Here is a 24,978-nt window from a genome sequence, read left to right on the forward strand (position 1 = left end):
ACACTGCAGTTGTTTTGATTTTGTCTAAAATAGTTTGACTGTAAATTTCTCTCTCTCTCTTTTATTAAGAGTAAAAATAATATTGCCAGGGAACAGAAATAACTAAAAATTATATGAAGAAAGGAGGAGAATGTTCCACATCAAAAACGAGATATGGGGATGTATTAGAGCCAAAGATACATGCAGTATTTAAATAGAAAAAAAAAACACTGCAAAAGAAAGAATGAACATAGAGAAACATTAGAAACATAGATAAACATTAGAAACAGTCATAAACGAGGCAGGTGTTGGTTGGCATCGCAATAAAGCTCATTATTTAAGGATGAAACCTATCGTGCCTGAGTCACGCTCAAGCTGTGTCTGGTCAAATAACTTTGTTTACTTTCATAAATTGGAAAGAACGGTAGCATATGTCACGATTCCGTCTGCAGAGGGGCATATCCTTTATCATGGGGTGTTCCTGTTTATGCTATGGGTGCTTGGGCGGGCCAATGAAGGCTATTCTGTTATGATTTACATGTATTTTCAGCTCATCAGAGCTCGTTAGAGATGCAGTACATGCACTGGGAGTAGGGGAAGTCATTTGTCTCTTAAGAGAAAGTAAAATACACAAACGTGTCAGAATGATATATGATGAGGATGGGGAGGGGCCATCTCCGTTTTGCTGGGTATCTGTCTTGTTTGAAGGGCTTTCTTGTTTGTTTTGTTTTTTTCTCTCTCTCTTTTATAAAAAGTAAAAAAACAGATTGCTGGGGAACAGAACTAAATAAGAATCATATGAAGAAAGGAGGAGAATGTTTGGCATTGAAAACAAGATATGGGAATGTATTTTGAATCATTTATATCCATACACCTCTAGAAACTAATGTAAAACAGGCTCTCTCAGAACACATTTTCTACCTAACATTTATATACTCAAATCTAAGAATAAAAAACCCATCAAGCTAGCTAGGGTCTGTGACATTATACACACCTACTAATTGCTGAAATGTAGTTGAAATACGGCTCATATCATTTTGAGGAATTTGATCTTTTTTAATCAAACAAATGTATTCATATGTGATACTATGCAATGTTCAACCACATTACATTTCACTGGATGTCAAAAAGCATTCCATCGACACAATCAAGGGTAAACAAACGTCAATGGGCAACATTAACTAAGCAAACACAAATCGTGGGTGCGTGTAAGGCAGGCATTCATGTAGCTGTCAGATTTGAATCGGTATTACACACAAAGGAAGCGATCCTTAGATCAATTTAGCTTTACCTTATCCACCTGTCCTCGCGTTCATGCTTGAGAATTGCCAATGGTGTAGGGAGAAGTTACCCATGATTTTCCCTAATTAAGGCGAAAGCGTGTGAAATGTCACATTGTCTGTCTGGCATATTTAAAGGGAGTGTTCAGCAGCTGCAGTTATATACTCATTAAAAAAGGAGAAGTTTGCAAGCTTTCATGCTTTAGAATTGCTAATGGTTCTGGTGGTGTTAGGAAAAGGTATCCATCATTTTTCTAATCAAGGAGATAGGGTGTGAAATGTCACATTGCCTGTCTGGCATATTTAAAGGGACCGTTCAGCAGCTGCAGTTATAAACTCATTATAAAAAAATTGCAAGCTTCCATGCTTGAAAATTGCCAATGGTTCTAATAGTGTGATTGGTACCCATCATTTTTTCTAATTAAGGAGATAGGGTGTGAAATGTCACATTGTTTGCCTGTCTGGCATATTTAAAGGGACTGTTCAGCAGCTGCACTTATAAACTCATTAACAAAGTATGTAAGCTTTCAAGCTTTACAATTGCTAATGGTTCTGATGCTGTTAGGGGTGCTGGGAAAAGGTACCCTTTTTTTTTTTAATTTAAGGAGATGGGGTGTGAAAGGTCATATTGTCTGTCTGTCTGTCTGTCTGTCTGGTATGTATATATATATACATAAAGAATGCTCAGCAGCTGCATTGTTAGAATACATGTACATGTATAAACAATAATGTTTTGCTTTTAAAACTACCTGATAGAATATCTTAAAAGATTTATATGGAGAGGTTTTCTCTTGAAATGCCCCTGATTTAATATTTTAGTACAATATTTGTCCTCACTAGGCCTAGTACTCCCCGCTTTTTATGGTTCACAAATGTTTAAAATACTGAACAGATCTTATTGCCACTGTCACACACGCAATGCAGATTATTGAGAAACTTACAAAAGGACAAATTTCAGGAAAATAATCTTAATAAAATACAATCTTACAAATTGACAGTCCCAGTTTGAATTGAAGAGGTGTTGCTAGAGGCATTCAATATCCAAATCACATTGCACTTTATACAATAAAAAGCACTTCTTTAAACCATTGTGGTTAAATCCATTGTGGGGTACGCATGAAGCCATTACAGGGGTGAAAGAATGGGGAAGTCTTCTATGACAGGGGTACAATGAGCCTGGGCATGAATCTTCTTAAATGAGGTGTGGAAAAGATGTGGCATGTATTGTGGGGGTGGGGCCCATGAGGGGCGGGGAGGGGGGGGGGGGGGAGGGCGGCATTATGTGGCTTCTTCTTTGTGTGTGATAGCATGGTGATTATCATCAGTCATGCTAGCTGAATCACAAATTGCCTTCTTTTCCTTTTTCTTTTCTTTTGCCCATGAGAACACTTGATTCATTTCAATAGTGAAGATTTTCTTCTCAGGGCAATTTCAAGTTTTATTTCCCAGAGATGGGGAGAAGTGAGACTTTTTTTAAAAGAAATCAAATAGTTCAACTTGTTAGAGACTGCTTTATTTCAATGAACACGCATTTCCAATGAGTTTCATCCTTGACGCTTGAGCACAGTGTCATAAAAGCCAAGCTGAAGCCAGGGTAATAATATTACTGTAGGGCCCTCGGGGAGAATAGCATTAATAGTAAGTACTGATGAAGCTACCCTGGGTAACAACGACATAATACCTGCACTAGTAGATATACCTGTACATGGTATGTACATGTATGTATCTTAGTCTTTTTAGTGGGTTAACCTTACCCTCTTCTGAGCTAAATCACTGAATGGTTCAACATTTTTTTTAAACTGGAACTATATTCTAACACAAAAGAATAAAGAAATAATGAAATAAGAAATATGACAAAAGTACAAGGAAAAATCAAAGAAACAAAACAAAACAGAACCCACCAACAACCTAAAAACTATAGCACAAGACAACAAATATGGCGATTTGTAGAAATCATAGGGCCTAAAACATATCAATTCTATATTCTGTTAAACTAATGGAAAATGAAAGCACCACATATCGAGTATCTATTAGAGGAATTTAAACTAGATGGAATTTTGACTGCGCACAGTCGAAAATGATGCCTCCGCCATAGAGCAATTTAAACAAGTTTGGAGTTTAAATCTCCAGTGGTTCTTGAGATATCATGATAACAATCTCAATGTATGGAATTTCATAAGTTGACCTCTGTGACCCTTGACCTTTGACCTACGTGCTCCAAAATCTAATCAGATTGTCTTCCTATGGTGATACATGTACACACTATCATTAAGTTTGAAGTTTAAATCTCCAGTGGTTCTTGAGATATTATGATATGGTGATACATACTATCATTAAGTTTGAAGTGAAAATTCTCCAGTGGTTCTTGAGATATCGCGATAACGATCTCAATGTATGACCTTTGACCTACGTACTCCAAAATCTAATCAGATCGTCTTCCTATGGTGATAAATACTATTCCCGAGTCTTAAGTTTAAATCTTAAATGGTTCTTGAGATATTGTGATAACGGTCAAACGGGACGGACGTACGGACGTACGGACGGACAACCCGAAAACATGATGCCTCCGGCACCACCTTCGGTGGCGGAGGCATAAAAAGCAGACACTCACAGCAAGTGGCCTTAATACAAAGGAATTCCATCATACACAGCAGCAGATTTGACTCTTTACAATGTTCAGAATTATGTCTGTACAAATATGGAAATAAAAAAGAAAAAACAGAGTGGTATTTTTTTTTACCTCCTTTGTTCTTTATATGGTCCACGCCTCTCCACATGAGGGGAATTCGTAAATCTGAAATCAAAATCAAAAACAAAAATATGTAAATGAAATATTGCTATATTGCAGGATATTGTACATTTATAGTGTATAAAAATGTTGATTTTAGTTTAAATAAAAGTATGATTATTTGTTAATAAATGCAACTCTAAAATCGTTGATATAATCATAACTAGAAGGGTGATTAAAAGGAATTAATTAACAATGTTATAAACTTTATTTTCATAAGTTGTGGACTAATTTTTCAACAAGTAATTTCAAAAGTTATAAACATTGTTGTAACTTCAAAAGATCATGATTTTATCGTCCTTACAAAATATATTTAATTCTTCCAACTTTTCTTGGATGAATTGTATAAAACTGAATAATACTACACTGGCTTACAGTACATCATTAAAGGGGAAATCCATCCTGGTATTAAGTTGGTTTTAATAGAAGCAGAAAATTTAGATAAACAGGTCGGTGAAAGTCCATTTAAAAAAAGAAAGTTAGGATTTTTAAAAGTTGCAATCAATCAAACACAAACTGTCAACTCTGTGACTTATCTTCCGAGGTCCACTCCCATTTACTCTTAACTTTACATCAGAGTTAACCCTCCCTTTAATCTCTGCCTCATTATCAATCGTTGGAGTCTTTGGACTTTTATCATTTTTCTTTACTTCTCCCATCCTTACCTGAGACGCACACTGTAGCTCTACATGGCTCAATCACGTCCCCTCCTGCTTCTGCTTCTACGCCCGAATCACTGCCGGCGCTCTTGATCTTCCGCGACGCCGCCCGATCCGCAAACTCTGCCGTCTTGCGTCGCTGGAGCTCTGACATGTATGAGAGGACGCGCACGTTAGATGTGAGCAGGTTTTTCGCTGCTTCCAGGCTCTGGGCTTCCCTCTTGCAAGCCACGAGGAGCTTCCGCGTGCCCTCTCTCATCTTGATCTCAAGGTCGATCTTCTGTTGCATGTCATAGTCCTTTGGAAATAAACAAGAAATGTATGCATTTTTTTTTAAAATTGAATACCTACACAACTTTAATTTTTTTTCTTCAAACAATAATTGCATCAAAATGTAAGGCAAAAAGAAAAATGACCCCCAACATAGATAAAGGCTAAATAAAAAGGAAGACAAGAATAAAAACAGAAGTTGACAAGTTTTAATTGTCAGTAGAAAATTAAAGAACTGTGTGTACCTGTATATGGTATAGTTTCATTTTTTTTTGGCCCTAGAAATGAAAATATGTGGTGAACCTGGTGAAAAGGGCCAAAATATATTATCTACCAGTAGACTGAAAAGCTTTTTATATTGAAAGTAATCAGAGTATCTTGAATTTTACAGACTGCCCTACTGATTTACGGCATAGCAATATTTTTATGTACACCCTGTATCTATAGCAAATCAGGAAATTAAGAGAACAGATGGTTAAAAGGGAATTAGAGAGGAATCTTGAAATGTCAGAGAGAATATCTATAATGATTTTAATAAGGAAGTTTCAGAGCAACAGGAGGAAATAATGTATTAAATAAAAAAGGGAAATACAGTCTTCCTACCAAAACCACATGAATTGACCATCATTCTGTGATGCCAACCACATACATTATACATGAACATGTAGACCTTCACTCAAAGCTCAGTGTAATCTCCCAATCCACCCTGCATAATGCGACACAAGACAACCCTCGATACTGAGAAGGGTAATCAAGTTGACTCGGGCTGTGTTCATCAAACTTTTAATAACCACCATCAGGAACCACGGACACGCTGATATAAATCTGTGATTTGACTTTCATGGCACTGAGCTTCGTAAGGAGACCTTATTCTAAGCAGATTTTTATTATGGAACATACTGTACATACTGTATTTACACAGCCCTTGCTAGGTGACAGTCTGTGACATGGATTGTAATTTTTTTTAAATAACCATAGACATGAGCAATCAAAACTTGATTGCATAGCTCAGGTCACGAAGATTTTTTGCATTAACTGTAAAGTAACCTGTCATTCTGTTTTTTATATAAATTGTCTCAAATCAAGGTAATTTTACATTTTAAAGTGCACTACCCTTGGCCCTATTCACGCTAAGCAACAATTAAAACCAGTTTTAAGTTTGTGGTAAAGATCTCACACAAATCTTCCGTTCAACGCCATTATATAGTCTAAAACAAAAATAGTTCAAACTCTGCATTGTATTTATAATTGAAAATACAGTGTGCATTTAACAACCTGTGTGCTTTTGGCATCCTCCTTTAAATGTGTTTGAGGTAATGGCTGCATTCATAAAAAATTTAAGATTATTTCTTACAAAATGCACCCTTTTATGTATGCAGCTTGTGACAGTGCCCAGAGCTCTTCAAACTGACTTCAATTTGAACGAGAGATGAACAGAGAGAGAGAGAGAGAGAGAGAGAGAGAGAGATGAAGAGAGAGAGATGAAGAGAGAGAGATGAAGAGAGAGAGATGAAGAGGGAGAGATGAAGGGAGAGATGAAGAGAGAGAGAGATGAAGAGGGAGAGAGATGAAGAGAGAGAGAGATGAAGAGAGAGAGATGAAGGGAGAGAGATGAAGAGAGAGAGATGAAGAGGGAGAGATGAAGGGAGAGAGATGAAGAGAGAGAGAGAGATGAAGAGGGAGAGATGAAGAGAGAGAGAGATGAAGAGAGAGAGATGAAGAGGGAGAGAGATGAAAAGGGAGAGATGAAGAGAGAGAGAGATGAAGAGAGAGAGATGAAGAGAGAGAGAGATGAAGAGAGAGAGATGAAGAGGGAGAGATGAAGGGAGCTCAGGTCATAATCATACATCCAAGGGCACTAACATATTATTGGTTCTTGTCACATCTGGGTGGTGCCTTGAAAATTTATTTCATTTCATGCAATGCGCTACGCATTAAGGGGACTGCTTGCAACTAAAATACATCGATATTGGGTTGACTCTCTTGCAATCGCTTGATTCAATCCATTTCTAAAATAAGTATTTTGGTATGGAATCATTTATGTAATCATTGCTAGCATATCAGTGCAAATTATATTTTGCATGTTAGTAAAAGTTTTGGGGAAAATGGCAAAGAGTTGGTAAAATACGAAAATTTGGTAAGCATACATGTACTGTTAAAAATACAATTTCATCATTGCAGGCCCATAATTTTAACCGCTATTTTGAGTACTGGTATTTGTAAACTTGATAATTCTGCCAATAAAACATAATTTTATTGTGGTACTGGGCAATTATGCAATAATACTATTTCTGAATCACAATTTCCTTCTTCCATACAATGCTATACCTTTAATAGCCTTCCCACAATTCTTCTAAAGAGTTCAACATGGACAGGCACCCACGTCATGCATTTTTATTATACCTAGGGCTACTATTATTTGCAAATATACATGTAAATGGGGCCTCATTCTAACCAATGACTGTTCCTGAAGTTCTTCTTCTGACATAAACTAAGTAACTAACAGTAATAATAATTTGGATATGTACATGTATAGTGCACAGTCCTAGTGAACACATCTGCCTGAAAAAGGTTCCCTGGGCGCACAAAACCATGATTTTAATACATTCTTATTTCTCAGATGTGAATGGGGCCTGATGAGTGCAAGCAACACTTACTGTGTTTGAACAGTTCTGATTAATAGGAGCCCTCTTACAAAATTCTGAGTGCGAATGGGGTTTCGTTCTACTCACTGGTTACTGGTTAATGAATATACAACATCGATTCCAAATTTTTTATCTGAATCTTCTCATGAATCTCCCAGTGTGAATGGGGCCTCATTCTACTCAATGATTGATGAATGCACAATACTTCTTCCCACTGAACTTCTAAATCATTCTCACTTATCAAACAGTGAATGGGACCCCATTCTTCTCATATTATAAGCGGCACTTACTCCCACTTCTTCTGAATCATTCTTAATTTGATAATGTGAATGAGGCCTCATTTTACTCGTTGATTGATGAATGCAAAACACTTCTTCCCACAGTCAATCAATCATGCGACATTTTAATGACTTGTCAGCAGGATTCTGTAAACCCTTTTCAGTAGGCGCGTCCTCACTATCTCGAGATTGCCAAATATCCAGCTATTTGAACTATCCCAATCGCAAACTATCCAGCTAATTTACGTCTTCATCAGACCGAAGTAGCAATTAGAAGGATATTTGGTCAGGATTGTCATCCCAAGATATCTTGGGATAGTTTGCAAAATATCCAGCTATTTGTCCCGTGTGTCTTCACTAGACCAAAGATTCGCAATACGCGCTAACGCTGAGCAAAATATCTCGAGCTGATTTCTCAAGGTCGAGTTTCAAGTTTCGAGGTCGAATCTCGAGCTAGTGAAAACGCGATTTGTTTCTTCAGGATTATTTCCCAAATCAGAAATAGCGAGGTATTTGGCAATCTCGAGATGATGAAGACAGGCCTAGTAAGTAAGAAGCGGTGATCTAATAATCACATCAGTGCCTTGATAATGGCATTTCAACATGCCACGTTGAAACTCAATCATTGAATTCTTTACACTTGCACATGGAAGAACACAGTCTCTCAATAGAGAGCTAATGGTTTCAGACAAAGCTTCTTTTAAAAGTTGTAAGCTCAACAGATTTGCTTGAGGTAAATTACCTTTTTATTCCAGAATTGGTACATTATCTACAGAGTGTATATTTCAAAACCCTTTTTTAAAATCAGTCAGGTGAAGAATGGCTTTTATTCCAGAGTACATTTAATCTACAAAGAGTAAATTATACTCAACTTATTTATATTCTCAGTCATAAATCACAGTGAAACATCGATAGTTTGAAGAAAGGAAAAAAGTGCTCAGAGGTTTGTTCTTTTCTTGGGGGGGGGGGGGGGGGAAGGGGTAGGGGCTACATAGCTTTATATGGAAGTGGTAATGGTTTTCTAAAATGTAGCTTACATCCCCCCCCCCCCTACAGCTATTTCTGTTAACCTTCCAGAGCTAAACTGCCCTCAGATCTGTTCATATGTTATATTTTTACAGAATTTGTAGGTGTTATTTTCTTCCTCTCATTTCACTTTAAAGCTGTGTACAGTGTATCTCTTCCTCCGTCCTCTCCTTCCCTATCTCAGTCATTCTCCATTAGAAGAAAAAAATGCCCTAATTTCAAGAATTCACATTCTTTTCTTCTAGCAGCTACATGTACCGAGGTACATGTACCGTAATTAACGTTGTATAAACCGCCCTCATGTATTAACCGCACCCCTCTTTTTTGCCCTAAAAAAAAAAATTAAAAAAAACTTTTTTTTTTCTTGAGCCTCTCTCCCCCCCCCCCCCCCCCCCCCCCCCCCAACCCCTTTGGCTCTTGATGGATGAAAGACTGAGCTTACCTGTAGACTGACAGCAAGCTGTCTGAAGTAGAAGAGATCCAGGTCCTCGATGATATCCCAACGTGATCCATCTTGAGCTATGCTGGATCTCACGTCCATAGAGGCAAGCTGAAAGATGAAAAATAGATACAAAATATGTCTATTTAAGAGTTGAATTCTGGGAAGAGGTGCACAATAATTTGTGAGTGTTATCAGTGATATTATGCAAGTGTGGAAGAACATCAGATAATGTTCCCTGAAAAGCATGGCTCTTCAAATGCTTTAGTATTCTAGATATGGCATGTACCATCATACAAATCGAAACAGATTTTTATGCCACATGTTTGTGTAGTCCCAAATAAATCTTTCTGTGTACAGTGCCAAATTTCTTATCATTTCAATGATTCAAGAACCTTGCAGTACACACCAATACTTAAATGCTAGATGATCAACCGTTTCTGATTGATTCCACACCATTTCTTTCACAATGCAATCGCATGACCAAAACTCAACTTTCTCTTTAATGTTTTTAGTATTTGTGGATCCATGTTCTTCTACATTACATGTACTTTAGCAGTGCTCAGGCAATATGAAAACACCAACCTTCCTCTCACATGTAGATGATATAGGAATTTTGCCTGTCTGCCTGAGCCTGATACAAGTAATACTTGTTAAAATATAAAATAAAAATCATCAATGATTGCATTGACTCAGGCATCATTTTTAGCATGACAGAAGACTATATTGCCTTTAGATAATTCCTAATGTCCCCAAAATATTCATACTGCCCTCATCTTCAACTTGGGCAATATGATTACAGTCAGGCCGTACAGTCTTACACTGTATATCTCCCTCAAAAGCCAGTTCTTCAAATACATTGTACTATCACTGTAGATTGGATATATTCAGATCATGAATCTCTTTCAAATATCCCCTTATGATCCCTGTCTATCATATTGAACAGAATAATCTGTTACTGAGGAATGGCTTTAGAAATTGAATTCAATTACTGGGGTAATAATAATTACAATGTAAAGCGCTTAGAAACGCATTATTAAGCGCTGTACAAATGTGACTATTATTATTATTCAAAAGAAAAGATTACAACTGTTCCTAAAAATATATTTAGAGCCAGAAAGGCATTAACTCAGTGTAAAATACATGAATCAATGCCCTTCTAGGTCTCAGGTGATGAAATAGTATCATGAATATTCATCCATTGTAGTTTTCATACAAAATTACTAATATTTCTAATCATCTAAAATTTAATTTTCTATTGAACTATCTGTCAGATTTCTATGAGTATGAATTATTAGTATGTATCTGCATGAATTTGTTCACCAAACTGTCGCTAAGATTAATTTCCAACCATCAGTTTCTCTGAATTGTTCTTGCTTGCATTCTAAGCATCTTCATAACAAGAAACAGGATGAACAAACTTATGTACCTTCAAATTACTTGTATATATATGTACAGTATGTATGTATATATGTACGTATATCTATGTACCTTCACATTAAAACCATCATTGATTGGAGGAATATTAGGCCTGTGTGTGCTCTAGTACCAGTAGTCCAGTATTAGGAAATCAGCTAATTTTTGATGCAATGTCACATACATTTATTATCCTCTTGAAAATAGGTGAAATAACAAGGTTTCTGTTTCTGTTCTTGGTGATAATAGAATGATGTTCAGGGTAAGTACATACATATAAATTATCACTCTTAATAAGTCTAGTCAATAGGAGCTCAGTAGATACTTGCAATAACAGGTAGTGTGGCAGACATGTATCTAATAAACTTCAGTGATTAATTTTCATCTCGAAAGCAAAATACTCTTTGATTTGACCTGAGGTTATTACATACATGTAGTAGATGATACTGTTCAGTGTATGTTCTGTATGAAATGCTAGCATTTTTCACTGCACAATTACAGATTTTGTTCAGGATATAACGCAAGACGTACAAATATACATGTACTAAATATATGAACAAAAACAGAGGCAAACAACTAACAGAGAACATGCCATCTGTTAAGAGCCAGAAGGGCATTAACTCTGTGTTAAGTATACAAGTTAACGCCCTTCTGGCTTTCAAACAATGATGTTCTTTTGAGTTCATCAACCTTAAATATTGTGAAGGTAAAATATTATGTCCCTGAACACTGCAGAGAACATACCTAAAGAGAAATTCCCCATGATATCTTGAAAATGAGAAGAGGCAATTCACCAACCGAGCCCCCTTCCTATTTCTTCATTAGGCTTCGCCATCCCCTTTTGTGGATCAATTCCACTCAAATCATTGATCGCATCACATGACCTTCACAGAAGTGGACACTTGCGCCATAATTACCAACTAGGTTCACTCAAGGATGGAAATTGAAATCGGCGTGGTCAAACGGTGGTGAAATCTACTCCACCGGTATGACTCACTGGACCAGAAGGAATAGATGATAGTCGTTTGCCCGGAGCGTGTCACTTTCTGACTCATCCCACCCCTCCAAAAAAATGCAAAGACCCCTGTTACACCAAAATCCCAGGTATTTCAGGCTACTTTTCAATGGTTCTCCTTATTGGTGAAATCCTAGAGTGTTTGTAAACTGATATCCTTTTCAAGCCAAGAGATAGTGGACCATTTTCCGATGTGACCAGAGACCACCACTTCATGATATTGGGTCAGATGTAATCGCTAGGTAATACTCCAGGTACATGCACAGGTAGCTTGCAGCTAAGAATTTGACACCTCACCTGCGTGCGGATTACGTCAATCTTAAGCCACCGTGACCAAAAATAGAAAGCTGCCCTCCAAACATGTCTTGGGTCAGTGGGGTTGTGGTAAGGAAAAAGGGATTGGGATTGGTGTCAAAACTGTCAAATTTATGGAAAAGCTTCTTTAAAAATTGTAGGGTTGAAAAAGAGGTTTCATCAAGTTGACCTCACTTCAGGCTTTTTCCGTCAAAGAATAGGGTTACGATTAGCGGTATATATATATATATATATATGCAGTTAATTTTGAAAGGGTTCGTGTTGTAGTTACTTGTTGTAAACATGTATGTACACATGTAGGTATAAAGTTTGGTCCAGAACTTAAGCTATGAATTTGGTTAGAGTAGAGCCCATGTCATATATACGCTCGCCGTCGAGGTTAATGGTTTATAACAACAGAGCCTGCACATGAGGTTCACCGCAAAACCATTCAAGCAACAGACTAAAGCTGGGAAAATTCAGTGTTTGGTGCTGGTGTGATCATGCACCAAACCATTGTTTAGCACAAAACTTGTTTTGAACCAGCAACCTTGACAACTTGGCCAGTATGACATTCACACTTTAGGCGTGTCTGCATTATCTCAAGATTGCCAAATATCCAGCTATTTGAACTATCCCGATCGCAAACTATCCAGCTAATTTGCGTCTTCATTAGACCGAAGTAGCAAATTAGCTGGATAGTTGGTCGGGATAATATCCCAAGATATCTCAGTCTAGTTTGCGGTTTTCCGTGCTTACTCGAGGTCAGTGGTTGTACTAGCGCGCTGAGCAGTATAGATCGCATGTGCGAACCGGAAATCGTTGTGCATGATGGGATCGGGATATTTGACTCCGGACTTCGGTCTAATGACGACGGTCGTAAACTATCCCGCTAGTTCGGAAATAGTGGGATATTTTGCAAACTAGACCGAGATATCTTGGGATATTATCCCGACCAACTATCCAGCTAATTTGCTACTTCAGTCTAATGAAGACGCAAATAGCTGGATAGTTTGCGATCGGGATAGTTCAAATAGCTGGATATTTGGCAATCTCGAGATAGTGAAGACGGGCCTATCGATACTCCATTGACCATCAAACATTTGTAGCCAGGCCCAGGGCATGTCTTTGGAGAACCTCAGTCTGGGACAGTTTTGTTCGGTGTGACAGGGGTCTGAGTGAATGCACTCTGGCCCCTGAAGAGATGGTTAATTACACCTGCTTATATGATCAGAGCAATGGAGTTAGTATGGAGTGCCTAGAGTGGAAGAAGTGCTTTCATAATCAAACCCTCTGGGTGATCTGGTAGAAATATTCAGGAAACTACTAGAAGTGCATAAATTCCTTTACCGGGCTTTACTTAAATGGCTCCCACCTGGGGGTGTCATATTGTCAGTTGAGTGCAAGAAGGACGTTAAATATATGCAATGTATGTGAGCGAACTGCCTTCTGGCTCTACACAGAAGACATACAGTACATGTACATGTACATTTAATGAGAACTATAAATGGCTCATGCCTGGGGTATCCTGTTCTATGTTGAGAGCCAGAGGGGTGTTAGCTCTGTGTAACAGTAGGAGTTAATGCCATTCTAGCTCTCAGCAGACATTGTGCATTTGATTGGAAGACTTCCTTTTGCTCCATTTGCTAACAAAATAATTGGGTTACTACATTTTGAGTCATAAGCAAGAGATAGTAGGCCTGTGGCCATATTAAGAAATTAAGGTTTCTCTTTTTATAAATTGATCTGTGCTCACAAAGAACTCAAGAGAACTTCAAGACAGATTTTTTGAAAAGCTGAATACAGACGAGTACATGTGTGTTTTGATTGAAACCAAAACAGTGCTTTTATCTATCGTCAGGATTTGTCAGTATTCCAGTGGCTGAAAATCTGTATTCTGTTGAGGGAAACAGTCATTCTCATTTGTACCATAGAACGACACAGACACAGGATGACAAATCAGAATGTTTACATTAAAATTGCAGTACCGTATTCTAAAATTTCACAACGAAAAACAGAAATTGGTAGAGTTTTGTACTTAGCAGCTGTAGCTAAGTAATAATAATAATAATAATAATAATAATGTAACTTATATCGCGCCAAATCCACTCTGTGGAGTGCTCAAGGCGCGTGTAAACAGGAAAAAAGATCAAGACTTGAAAAGAAATGTTTTGAGATGAGTTTTGAAAGAATCAGAGGATAAATATTTTTTGATGTCTTCAGGAAGGCCATTCCATAATTTAGGACTAGAGTATGCAAATGATCTTTCCCCCCACGTTTTGGTAATTTTGGGGGTCACAAGAAAATTGGAAGTGGATGAGCGTAGAGGTCTTGCAGGAGTGTAGTTTTGGATTAGAGAGATAAGGTATTGAGGAGCAGAGCCGTGAACGCAATGAAAGGTAAGCAACAAAATTTTGAAAACAATGCGATCTTTTACTGGGAGCCAGTGTAGCGACTGCAAAACTGGGGAAATGTGGGTACGCTTGGTGGTCAGAGAAACAATACGAGCTGCAGCGTTTTGAAGCTTCTGGAGTTTGGACAGTAGATTCTGGGGTAGATTGATTAGGAGGGCATTGCCAAAATGTAAGTAAGTAAGAATAATGTGGATAAAACAGAGACTTGCTTTTCAATAGCTTTCTCAGTTTCTCTCAACAATCAGGTCAATTTCTTTATTGGAATTGATAACATGAGCTTTGTTTTAGGAATGCAAAGTCAAGATTTGAGTACCACTTTCATCTCAGAGGTATGCTTGGGCTAATTTGAACTAGATCACGGTAGCAAGATCTAGGTCAAGCCATGAGATGGAATATGGAATCCAAGACCAGTCAAGGGACTACGGTCCAGGGGTAATCCCCCTTGAGGAGGGGGATCAAACAGGTGTGTGCCAAAGTGAGGTAGAGTTGATATCATGATAAAAGTGCACTTACACTTTTTAATCCCATAATAAAAAGGGCAATATCTCCCTTGACTTTGATCTAAGATTTAGATGTCTTGTCTAACCATAGAACATAAAATAATCATTGCATGTATATTGTATGTGACTACATGTATGTGCATAATTACTTAGAAACATTGAAAAGACACATATGTTAAAAGCAGATGAAAGATGGCTTTGTCATACAGGTGTATCGTAAAATATTATTTAAACATCTTTATGAATAGACCAATTTCTTCATGATCATTCTTTCCAAAAGCTCAGTAACTCTAGATGGAGCCTATCATCAATGCTTTAGATATTGCTATGTCAAGGAACGTTTTGTGCAATCCCTTAAATTTGCAAGATTAACCTTAAGTCTCCAACCATTAAATAAATACCGTAATTTTAAAGCAAAAAGCACAATAGTAATTATTTTCAACAAAACTTTGCAGGTAACAAACAGTGCAAAATCTGCAACGTTACCATGGCTACTGATAAACGCTGACCATTGGTTCATCCCCTATGGAGAGACCAGAAGCACTCAGTTCAATTCACAGCAGGAATAACAGTGATGAAGAGAGTGCTCTATATTTCGTTTAAAGGGACAAATTACAATGTTTGAAAAATCTTTGGGTTTCTACACACACAAAAAATCGAAAAGTTTCTATTTCATGTTAATACCAGAACGTATGTCCCGCGCAATCATCGAGCCTACAATATATTGTGCAGTAGGCCTACAATATTATCCGCCGAGAACAAGAGGGCTTTTCCAAAGTGTTTACACTCTAAGCTATAACATGCCTATCGTCTGATGAGTGCAAGAAGGGCGGTAACTCATTGACATACAATGTACATTGTAGCTTGAGAGATACTTGTACATCTGTATTTTATACAGGTCTACAGGAAACCTTGCAATACAAGGAGGGGGGGGGGGGGTTGAAATGTAGTACCATCTTGGTTCAATACTTTGATTTACTAATTACTACATAATCAGTCAAATGGGGAGGGGGACCAGAAAGCAATAATAGATACAGTACTTCAAGTCACATTTGAGAGTTAATATCTTCCAAAATAATAAAGATTTCATGAATAAAGTATTAAATATCCATTCAGAAATAACATTTTAATGCAGTGTACAATTAATCATACAATGAACATTAAAAAAAATGGTCATAGATCAAAAAGACTACCTACAAATAAACTGTAAATCCTCAGGTTATGTATAAAACAGAGGTTAAGGAGTTTTGTGTTAGAGTGAACAAAATATTCCTGTAAATCTTTAAAATGGTCCATATGGAAATAAGAACCCTTCTGTTTACTGACATGGAAGGGTTACAAATATACTCCATACTCACTGCAGCACCGCTGACGCTTCCAGCACGCTTACGGACTCCAATTTCAAACATATTCTTTTATTACTTCTCAAAACCTCTGGGAAATTATGTCTGAGTGCCCGGTAGTACACGGCAAAGAAATCTGAAGATCTATCGCGAGACGGGAATCCAAAATCAGAAAGAGAAATGCCAAGAGGTGCTCTAGCATTGATTGGTGACATTCAAGTATGTACCAAAATTCCTCCAGTGCACGTCTAGCAAATCTAACGCAGAATGGTAGCAATCAGTAATCCAGATACTAAGCAAACTGGCAATGCCGTTATGTCAATTTCTCTGTTCTCCCTGGCTCTACCACCGACCGTGTGGTAGAGTTTCTGGGGGGAGATATGAGTTACAGATATTGCGCTGCTCGATCAGTCAGGATTTCTTATCCCCTCGAGTTGAATATTGGCAAACTTAACATGATGATATTGTCTGATTCGATAGAGAAGCACTTTAGGTATTGATTGAAAGAAGTAATCAAATCACAGAATAAACAGTCTAGTGGTTTCCATCTGTTTTCATATCAGAGCATTGTAGAATGATGTGTCTGGACCAAAGGTTTATCAGGATGAAGGGGGATTAATATGCAGAGTTCAGACACAGGTGCAGCTTAATCCTGTGATTGGTGATATAATTCTCATTTTTAAAAGGAGCAAAAATATGAATTGAAAGATTCACGCATGAAAGAAATCCTCCCGCTCAACTGCAGTCTGTGGTTAGCTTAGCTTTACACAAATTAGGAAATTGGTTGTCTCAGTCATAACCATCGCAGAATGCAGATGGTTCCAATTACAGATGAAATCCTTTTGTCATAGGTTTGCAAGCTTTGAATAATGTAAATAAATTTCTTGAGCTTGCTGTTTAACAGCTTTGTAGCTTGAATGGCCCATGAAAGTCAGGATTTGAAACTGCAGATCATTCACAAATAAAGAAATGTACATCATCAAACTATCTAGTCGCTAAGAAAGATCACACTCATGTCTCCTTGGACTGCAAGGAATAATATAAGGAAGTAATACCAGAAAACATCCAGGAAGTAATTTCTTATTCAATCCACTTCAGATGATGCAAATAGTTTATTGCTACATGTGCATGTACTTGCATGAAGATGTTGATAGATGCAGTTCCTTAAAAATGCTGGACATCTTCTTCCAAGTTAAATGCTGTACCCCTCAGTATTAGGAATGTGCATTCACAAATGATGCACAAGCGCTCGTAGCAGAGTTTGGGAATCCAGTCATAACGCTGAACTTTCAATTAAAATTATGCATCAACTCCAGCAAAATCCTACTTAATCATCCAACCGTCCGATTCTGCTCAATTACTTGCGCATGACTGACTGACTGTGAAGCAAGGATCCTTTCCGCACCAGTCAGCAACCTCCCGACCCTAAAGGATCCGCGGCTTCCAAATTCTGACAAAACCATGGAAAGCCTATCAAAATTATTTAATACTTTTACAGCTCCTAATTAGCAGAGAGCTTTCAGACCAGCAAAAGGGAAATAAAAGTGTGTTTTTCTTTTTGTAAACCTGGCTAATCCCTGAACATGTTGGCACGTTTCTGTTCATTCAGCATTAGGTAATTGGTAGAATAAACATTAAGTGCTAGTAGCAAAACCCTTCTATTACCAGCATCTATTTTGCAACGTTCATTTGTATCTGTTCTAAATGTAGTTAATCCACATGCACAATCGCACAATTCTGACAGTTTGCAGTTTTCATCAGATCAAATTAGTAAAGGCCTTCAAATGAATTCCATTCTAGTTTGATCATAAATCCTTCAGTTTGAAGCAGTAAATTACCTCTTAATCACTACAAAGTTGTGTACACACATCCATGTGAAGGACGACTGCATGTATAAGACGGGAGGAGAAGCACCTTAGGAGAAACAATCATTACTAAATGATTCCCGAAAATCCATGCTCAGACATTTCCTGCATTCATCATACATGCCAAATCATGAGTAATGATGACACTCAAGATCATATGTTAATTGTTATACTGTAACGTTTCTCTAGAGCTGTCTTTGCCTCTTAAAGACAACTTACATGTAGCCATGAACCAATCATTAAAAGATTTCCGCAGATCCGCATGAGAAATTTCCTGCATTCATGATAATCTAATCATGAACCGAATCAAAATCAGATGATTTACAATGATGCAGTCGTTGCTAATCTCTGTCAGTGTCTAAGCCTCCTAATAAAAACCATGGATATATTTTACGTATAATCGTATATCAGTTTGTAAAAACCAAGCCAGGAGATGGGACCCATGCGATGATGCTACGATGCTATCAAAACAATTTACAGGGTGATGATGAATTACAGCACTGCATCGAGGCACATCTATATATCTCAGCTGAGTCTCACCATCCCAGTAGCACATGAGAAAGCTCAACGTGGCTGGGATAGATTTAATAAGCGCTGCACAAGGAGGAGCAAGCGAGCGATCACAGGGAGCGTGAAATGGTGTGAGAAAGGAGACGCCACTGAGATGGTATGGGTTGTGCACAGCGTGGGGACGGACGGTCGGATGAGGAGAGTCAAGTTACAGATGGCTCTGATCTTTCCTGCCTGTTACATCCTTGTGTAATCTTCGGACGAGTTGAGTTCCTCTTTCTTTTTTTGACAGAGGCGACTGTGATGTGTGATTATTCTGAAGATTTATTCATTTTTTGTTTAATGTCTTTTATAATTTGTTGATTTCAACCAGCAGGAGGACCCCTGTTTGTTTCTATATTTAGTTTCATGTGACAATAATTAAAGGATTCACAGGCGAAACAGATTAATACTCTTCACTTTCCAGACAATGACACATACAGTGTACATGTACATGTAGCTCTGTTTTTGTCTCACTGTAATATTGATATATTTTTTAATAATTCTTATCAGCTACATGAACAAGCAGTAGACTTTACTATGATTAATGAAAAATAGATACCATACCGGTATTAAAAGTGGAATGGAGACTACTGCAAAAGTACATGATTCAGAAACACATCAATCAAATGGGATCAAATTGTAGTACAAACCACTACATAACACAAAGGTTTAGTTGAAAATAGCATCATAAGAAAATTTCAAGAGCAAAGGAGAGAATCAAAAGAAACTAACAGTGAGTATGCTTACTTTTCAGTAGCAGCTGAAACTGGGAGATGAATTACACAATGACAGTGCCCTTACATGTACAAGTGACAAATGTCAACAGACTCAATGACAAATCACAACTTTTAGTTTTGAAACAAGTTATTGAAAAGCAATGATTGGAAACCATAGAACCCATTTCTAGAGTAAACATAGTGAATCATCTATCTTGGAACAGTGTTTTGAGGAAAAGCATTGAACCGTTTCTAACAATGGATGCGGTGGAATGAAAGGGACAATGAGATTGGGCCACGTAGCAGATTGGTCATGTTTTGACAGTCAATTTCATTATTGATTTAATTATTTGTTTTGATAAACGGAATTGTAAAAGAGTTAAGACTGAAAAATCTGCAAGCAAATAGAGGGAAGAGGGGAAGGGGGGGGGGGGGAGGGGGGAAATGATAACTTTGTACTACAATAGGCCTACAATATCTGTGTGCACTGGGGGGGGGGGGGGTGTGCGCGAAATATATCTTGATCTTGCAAGCAATCCCAACCACAAATGACTTCGTGGAAGACCACAACTTTGGACTGCAACAAAAAAGAAAGGGCATTATTGTAATGTATTTTACATGTTACATAGTAATACATGCGCACACATGTATAATCTCGCTGTGTGTGTCATTACCATCTTTAACCCTTGCACCCCACCTCTTCTCTCTCTCTCTCTCTCTTTCTATCTCCCTCTTCCTTTGCCCTCCCCTCCCTCTCGCTCTCTCTCTCTCTCTCTCTCTCTCTCTCTCTCTCTCCTTTGTCCTCTTTCCTCTCTCTTTACTTATATTCTATTTTACAGTTCTTTTCCAGTACATTTCATATATAGTTTTAGGGTGTAACCATAAACAGACTTTCAAAATGAGACCTACATGGCTTTGGCACCTCTAATTTCTCTAAAGCCCCTTATAGATTGGTAACAGGAGCGGGAAATGAAAATCATTTCAGGAAGCAAAAGGTTAAGACTTTTGACCTCGCCCCATAGTGGTGAAAAGGAAAAAATTCTACAACTTTCTACTCTTTCAAAGAACAAAGAACCTGTGAACAAGTGTGATTACAATCTGACCATTTCTGACTATGCACCAGGCAGGAAATGCCCAAGCCTGAGGTAGGGATGAATTTTAGAGCAGGATAGTAACACTATTACAAAGAGTAATGATTGATCCAAATCAATCGCAAGTCCTCAAATCAATTGCAAGTTTGCCGTCTCCTATCTCTTACATGTAGTTGCGATTGATATCAACTCTTTGAAAGACAGGGCTCAGATGTATGAAACTGAAAGCAAGGCACATTAGTTAACAAAGTAAATGACAATTAAGTTCCATGGAACAAAAAGGAAAAGAAAAGATATAAAAAAGTACAAATTGTATGCACATCTACAGCCGAAGCTGAGTGATGTAAAGATCACCTCTAGATATATCAAGACCATCTGTCCCTGTAGATACAGTGTACATGTAGATACTATCTCTTTTCAAGCTTCCTTACATGGTTGCAGACTATAAAAACCTAGAAAGACCACATACATTTATTTTGTAAACATGTACTGGTACATGTACTGTACTGTAGGCCTTTATAGACAGGTTTTAATGAACCAACATACATGTACATGTAGTACATTACAGCACTATACAGGGCGTATCATAATAAAGGATATTGAAGTTTAATGACGATTTATATGAAAACTACTGATTTCATAATCAAGCATTTTATGTCTGTTGTAAAGGACAGAATGTCCTCTTTTTAATGACACCCCGATCATACTACTACTGTCACAGTTGACTGAATAACAAAGCATTGCTGTCCACCATGTGAAAGGTGCACTGTGCCAAGTTTGATAACATTTCCTTCTTAGACACATAATCCACTCATTGTTCAGCATTTCAATATGTCTGGGCTGACACAAGCACTAATCTTTATAATTTATCTGTGAATGCTAACTTGTCACAGTGCACCTTTCACATGGTGGACAGCAATGCTTTGTTATTCAGTCAACTGTGACAGTAGTAGTATGATCGGGGTGTCATTAAAAAGAGGACATTCTGTCCTTTACAACAGACATAAAATGCTTGATTATGAAATCAGTAGTTTTCATATAAATCGTCATTAAACTTCAATATCCTTTATTATGATACGCCCTGTATACAGAGCTGCCAACCTCCAGAACAGAAAATCAGTAATCACAAGGCTCAAAATCAGTAATTTGGGGTATAAATCAGTAATTTCTTATGCGGCGCTATGAATCTAAAAAAACGACACGCCAACACTGCGCGGACGCATGATTATCTGAAATTTTTGGTGATTTTACTCACACAAAGATGTTAAGTATTGAATTTCAGGTCATCACAACACAGTTTATCATGAAAAATGGCTCCTATTCACAGCACTCGCTACGATAAATCATATTTAATTCATTAAAAAAAAAAAAAAAAAAAAAAAAAAAAAAAATCTTTTTTTTTATTTTTTTTTTTAAATCCGTAATTTGAGACAACATTCCGTAATGGTCGTTAATTTCCGTACCAATTACGGAAAATCCGTACTAGTTGGCAGCTCTGTGTATACCATTACCAACTTTTAGTAATTTTTTAAGTACAGCTGACAGTTGTATGTTAACAGTTGATTTGTCTGGATTTACTTTTCTTTAGAATGTGACACATACAATTCTAAGCTTACATCTAAAGGTACTCACTAAAGGTCATAATGCAACCAAGTCCACCCGTCATTTTTTGGTTACACATTAAAAAATAAAAACAAATCAAATCAAATTTACAAGGGGTATGAATAATTTAGTTGTTAACTGTACAAATATTTAGGCAACAAATGTTCACTACGCGCAATGACAAAAGTACAACAGGAAGGGAGATCATAGAGGGAAGATGAACATTGAGAAGGAAATAGAAAAAAAGTATTGGAGGACATTGTCTACGTATGCAATATCTGATGTTCATTTCACCAGATGGAAAATTATTCATTACGAGGCTTTCCTTCCTTTTTCACAGTTGCTTACATATTTATTGGTACACAAAGTGAAAATGAAGCACAATTACATGTAACACATGACTTGTATTTAACCCTTGCTGAGTAGATTACAACGGCAGCTCCTCAGGCAAGGGTCATTGACCAGCAGCACTAGCTTGAGACAGTTGTATGCAAAAGCTTTCCTGTGAATTATAATACATGTACATTAGTAAAATTGAACTTTGTACTGTACTTGCTCACCTCTCTCTCTCTCTCTCCCTCCTACATGTACTAACATCTTCCAACCTTCCTCTCCCTTTCATTTCTCTGTCTCTGAATCTCTGCACTTTTTTTCTATTTTTCTCTTAATATACTTTCTCTGTAAGCCTACCAATTACCACCTCCTCCCCTTCCTCTCATCTTCTCTCTCTCTCTCTCTCCCCCTCTTCTCTCTCACTCACTCCCTATCTCTCACATTCCCTTTCTCTCTCATTCTATTTCTCTGTGATCCTGCCTCGTTCTCTATCTCTCACTTTTTCCCTCTCTGTTGCTCACCTCTGTGTCCAACTAACATCTTCCAACTTTCCTCTCCTTTTCATTTCTCTATCTCTGACTCTCTGCACTTTTTTCTATCTTTCTCTTACACTTTCTCTGTAAGCCTACCAATTCCATCTCCTCCCCCTTTCTTTCTTTCTCTCTCCCTCTGTCCCCCCTCCTCTCTCACTCGCTACTCTCCAGTCCTCACCCTCCCTCCCCCTACCACCCCCTCTCTCTCTCTCTCATTCCATTTCTCCATGAGCCTTCCTCATTCTCCATCTCTCATTTCTTATTATATTTCCTCTCTGTTCTAAAACAAGTCGCCTACAAATCGCCTACACTTTGCATGCTCCATCACTTCCTCCTTCTCCTTCAAAATAATTAATGAATATCGTTGTTATTCAAAAGAGTTGATTACGTTGTATAATCATCGGTCCATTACATTTACCCATTTCACACCATTGTCTGTTTCCTTGATCAAATACCACACCGGTAATCACGTTCTGTTGACAGAATTAATCAATTTCTACCTATTGGTATTGACGGATTAAGATATTATCAGGTTTGTCAAACAACAGTCTGGGACCGTGGGTGAGTCAGTCAGTCAGTCGTATCAACGAGCTGTCAGTAAAGAAAGGAAGCTACAAATTACCCCCAGAGTCAGCAGCATGTATACAAAATACTGCTAAGCAATGATGTACACGTACATGGTCACCAGGTAGGGTATTAAAATGAGATTGGGCAGTTAAAGTTGTAAATATACTTCAGTTCTATAAATGACCAATGATTACCCTCCATGAAGGTTTTCTGACTCAGTAATCCAAACTCACTATTATTGCCCTATTTGGACTGGATGCACTGGCAAAAAAAAAGTTAGAGATTAATGTTGTCATTATCTTGCTATTTCTAAATTCTAGCGTGTTCTTTCAAATGCATTTATTGTCACTTGACTCACTTGCCACTATTCAATACAATTCCTTCCAAGTTCCATTCTAAAGAAAATTAAACAAAACCCTGCTGTTCTGAATGATTTAGATTTTAGAACCAATGAATCTGGAATAGAAGTTGGTCCTTTCTTTGATCATAAAAAAGGCATTGCTCAACATTTCTACACCACACCCCACCACAAAAAAGGTCTTAGGTCTGATATGAGTGGGTGAGTCCTGGAATAGTCTTCCTTCAACTGTTGTCTCAACACCATCACTCAATTCTTTTTAAAATAGACTGGACAAACACTGGTCTTCCCAATACCATTTTTTTCCTGTAATACATTTGCACCCACCCACCATGCATTCACAATAAGTTTGGTTCAGAACAAGTACCACTCGATGCAATAGAACGACTGGAAGTTTTCAACAGGATTACCTCTTAGCTCTTACTTCCACACACTGATGCTGAAGAACTTACTTAATGAGCCCGAGGGTTATTTTGTCAAATGATGCCATCCTCCTAATAATCGAAAGGACTCTTCATTTTGAGTGGTCAAACAGTAAGCTTCTTAAAAATCAGAAGTACACTTCTAGAGGATCCCCAAGCATGCAAGCCTAATATTTGATCTAGGGCTACATGTACATGTATCTCTTCAGAATAATACAATAGTTGATTGTGCATACCGGTACTATAGCCTGAGTAGTTACACCCGTAGGCTAAACTTATTGTAGCCTGTGAAGTTACACATTGCATCATGCATCATGATGAAGGGTTGAGAACTGAAAATAGAATGAAAGTAATGTTGATCTAATAACAATGTATTTCAAGAGAAATCGACTCAAAATTGTCCTGAAAAAATCATCAGAAGATGGCCCGTTTAGACCACATCAAATTAAAACTTGCAGCATTTTAATTTGGTTTTTGGAAAGAACATTTCAGTGAATCCTCAAGGTTCTTTCAAAATTGTCAACATGTTAACAATATCACATGGTACTGGTAGAAATAAAAATGAAGGGGTTAAATCAATGTGGGATTGTAAT

At 37.6% G+C, this 24,978-nt stretch overlaps 1 protein-coding gene across 2 annotated transcripts in view; it reads right to left on the minus strand.

Moving 5' to 3' along the window:
* The window catches only part of LOC581809 (rhotekin), a 42,341-nt gene that overhangs the window by 12,095 nt on the left and 5,268 nt on the right, over window positions 1-24,978 (minus strand). For both annotated transcript variants that reach the window (XM_781792.5, XM_011685290.2), the window contains exons 2-4: window positions 9,368-9,475; window positions 4,713-5,004; window positions 4,000-4,053 (exon numbers count right to left, since the gene is read on the minus strand). In XM_781792.5, coding sequence (XP_786885.3) covers window positions 4,000-4,053; window positions 4,713-5,004; window positions 9,368-9,475 — 454 coding nt within the window. The remainder of the gene's footprint in view (window positions 1-3,999; window positions 4,054-4,712; window positions 5,005-9,367; window positions 9,476-24,978) is intronic.

The sequence above is a fragment of the Strongylocentrotus purpuratus genome, unplaced genomic scaffold (genome assembly GCF_000002235.5).
Source record: "Strongylocentrotus purpuratus isolate Spur 01 unplaced genomic scaffold, Spur_5.0 spur5_contig_847, whole genome shotgun sequence".
NCBI lineage: Eukaryota > Metazoa > Echinodermata > Echinoidea > Camarodonta > Strongylocentrotidae > Strongylocentrotus > Strongylocentrotus purpuratus.